Source organism: Denticeps clupeoides, unplaced genomic scaffold (genome assembly GCF_900700375.1).
Source record: "Denticeps clupeoides unplaced genomic scaffold, fDenClu1.1, whole genome shotgun sequence".
Lineage (NCBI taxonomy): Eukaryota > Metazoa > Chordata > Actinopteri > Clupeiformes > Denticipitidae > Denticeps > Denticeps clupeoides.
This window is the reverse complement of record NW_021630125.1, coordinates 244-2,597: the sequence shown is the minus strand read 5'-3', so window position 1 is coordinate 2,597 and position 2,354 is coordinate 244. Positions and strand designations below refer to the sequence as shown.

General features: G+C 56.3%; 1 protein-coding gene across 1 annotated transcript; it reads left to right on the top strand.

The window, feature by feature from the left end:
* Window positions 1-538: 538 nt before the first annotated feature.
* Window positions 539-1,758, top strand: LOC114784208 (noggin-2-like). Its single transcript, XM_028969432.1, has one exon. It carries the CDS (start codon window positions 1,042-1,044, stop codon window positions 1,669-1,671), a length of 630 nt encoding a protein of 209 aa, XP_028825265.1. The 5' UTR covers window positions 539-1,041; the 3' UTR covers window positions 1,672-1,758.
* Window positions 1,759-2,354: the final 596 nt, after the last annotated feature.

Sequence of the window (2,354 nt, the reverse complement as noted above, 5' to 3'; positions counted from 1 at the left end):
ACTCGTGGCCCGTACGGGGGTCGAACCCGCAACCTCGCCGTTATCGGCACCACGCTCTGCTATTTATATATCACAAACGCATCGATGTAATCCCCTCAACGTTGCAGTAACGTAATGATGTGACCATCGCCGCCACCGCCTTCGTACATGAAGCGTTTCCTACGATGGGACGTGTTTGGCTGACCTTGGGGTTACGGAGGTTAAGTTTAGGAGCGAGGTTCAGTTTGGGATTGGGAGAGTTGGATAGGTGTGTGTGTGTGAGAGGGGTGGGGGTGACTGTGTGTGTGTGTGAGAGAGAGAGAGAGAGAGAGAGAGAGAGGGGAGGGGGTGAGCTGTCAGCCTGGTGGGCAGGACCCTCTGACACTTGCTGCTCAGATATTTAACTTGGGGAGCGCGCTGCGCCCGCGGCAGACGCTTCTCCGCCTTCATCCCCCGAGCCTCCGCCGCCTCGTCACGCACAGCGGGGGAGCCTTCACCGCCTCCGGCCCACGGACATGGCGCTCCTGTAAACGGCTGGCGGCCGCCGGACAGCTCCTTCCGACGCCGGCGGAACACTGCGCGGGACTATTTTAACGCGTGGCTCGCGCCCCGGCGGCGGGTCGGTGTGGAGCCGGAGAGCCGCGGACGTCAAAATAAACGTCTGGACAGAGAGAGAGAGAGAGAGAGAGAGAGAGACGGAGACGGACTGGCCGCGTTCCTGGAGCCGCTGATATTTCACACGGCGTCGCGGACCCGCCGCGGACCCGCAGAACCCACGAGTCCAGACGGTCCGCCCGCCGTAACTATGGCGACCGGCAGGAGCCCGAAGTAATTCTTCTTCCCGGGAGGAGCGGGATTGAAACCCCGGACCGTCGAGTTCGGTCCCGAAAAGGGAGTCGGTGCGCGCGCCCGCCAGCGTGTCGCCCACACGGCCGCGCGCTCTATTAAAAGGACCGTCTTCGACTATTTATGCCGCCGGGCGCCGCCGTTCGGAGATCACAGTAGCGCTCAAATTCACACACAGACACACACACACACACACACACACACAGAGAGAGAGACATGGGCTTCTCGTTCCAGACGCTCCTCGCCGTGCTGCTCTCCGCTCACCTGGGCTCCTCCCAGCACTACCTGCGCCTCAAGCCCTCGCCGAGCGACAACCTGCCCGTGCCGGACCTGAAGGAGGACCCCAACCCGGAGTACGACCCGCGCGAGCAGGACCTGGCGGAGCGCGCGCTGCGCAAGAAGCTGGGCAGCGGCTTCGACCCGCACTTCATGTCCGTCGCCGCGCCTGCGCACTCGAACGTGTCGCGCCCGGAGACGCGCGCGCCCGGCCCCATGCCGGGCGAGATCCGGAAGCTGGACCTGTCGGAGACCCCGTACGGGAAGCGCGTCCGGGTGGGCAAGAAGGCCCGCCGGAAGTTCCTGCAGTGGCTGTGGACGTACACGCGCTGCCCCGTGGTGTACGCGTGGAAGGACCTGGGCGCGCGCTTCTGGCCGCGCTACATCAAGGAGGGCACGTGCTTCAGCGAGCGCTCGTGCTCGTTCCCCGAGGGCATGTCCTGCAAGCCCGCCAAGTCCGTCAGCAAGACCTTCCTGCGCTGGTACTGCCAGGGCTTCCTGCGCCAGAAGTACTGCACGTGGATCCCGGTGCAGTACCCCATCATCTCCGAGTGCAAGTGCTCGTGCTGAGGCCGTGGGCTCCGGGGCCGTTCCTATTGCACTGTTCAGACTGTCACTGACGTGGGCACCATAGCGAGATCTATTTTTATATATATATAAATATACAATATATATATATAGCGTTTTAACTGAGATACCAACATTGTACATATTTAAAGAGAAGCGAAAGCAGCTATTTTTGTGTATTGAACAGGACCATGTTTGAACTGAGCCCTGGGGGAGGCGGCACTTCTCACAGAAGACCTGGACTTTACTTCTTCTTCTTCTTCTTCTTCTTCTTTTTATTCAAGTCTGAGGTGAAAAGCGTACACTTCTCCAAGTTCAAACTGCAACAGCGACGCTGACTGCTGTTTCACTGCAATGCTGCCTAGATTTTTCTATCTATACTATTATTAATATTAATTGTGATAATAAATAATATAATAATGGCGTTGGGGGGAAAAAAAAAGAGTTGAGGATAAAACATATAAAAGGCGTGGACTCAGCTTTGGATACCCGTAGTGTTGTAGAGTCTTATTTATTATTTTAACGGTTGTGATTATAGTGGCTCTAAAAGGGATGATGACACAGCAGAATATACCGGATCAATATGAAGATGATGTCTACTTGAATATTTCTAAAGTAAAAGTGAAAAAAAGAGAAAACGGTTGAGATCGAAATGGTGTAAGTGACTTTTAGGTATTTAAAACGGC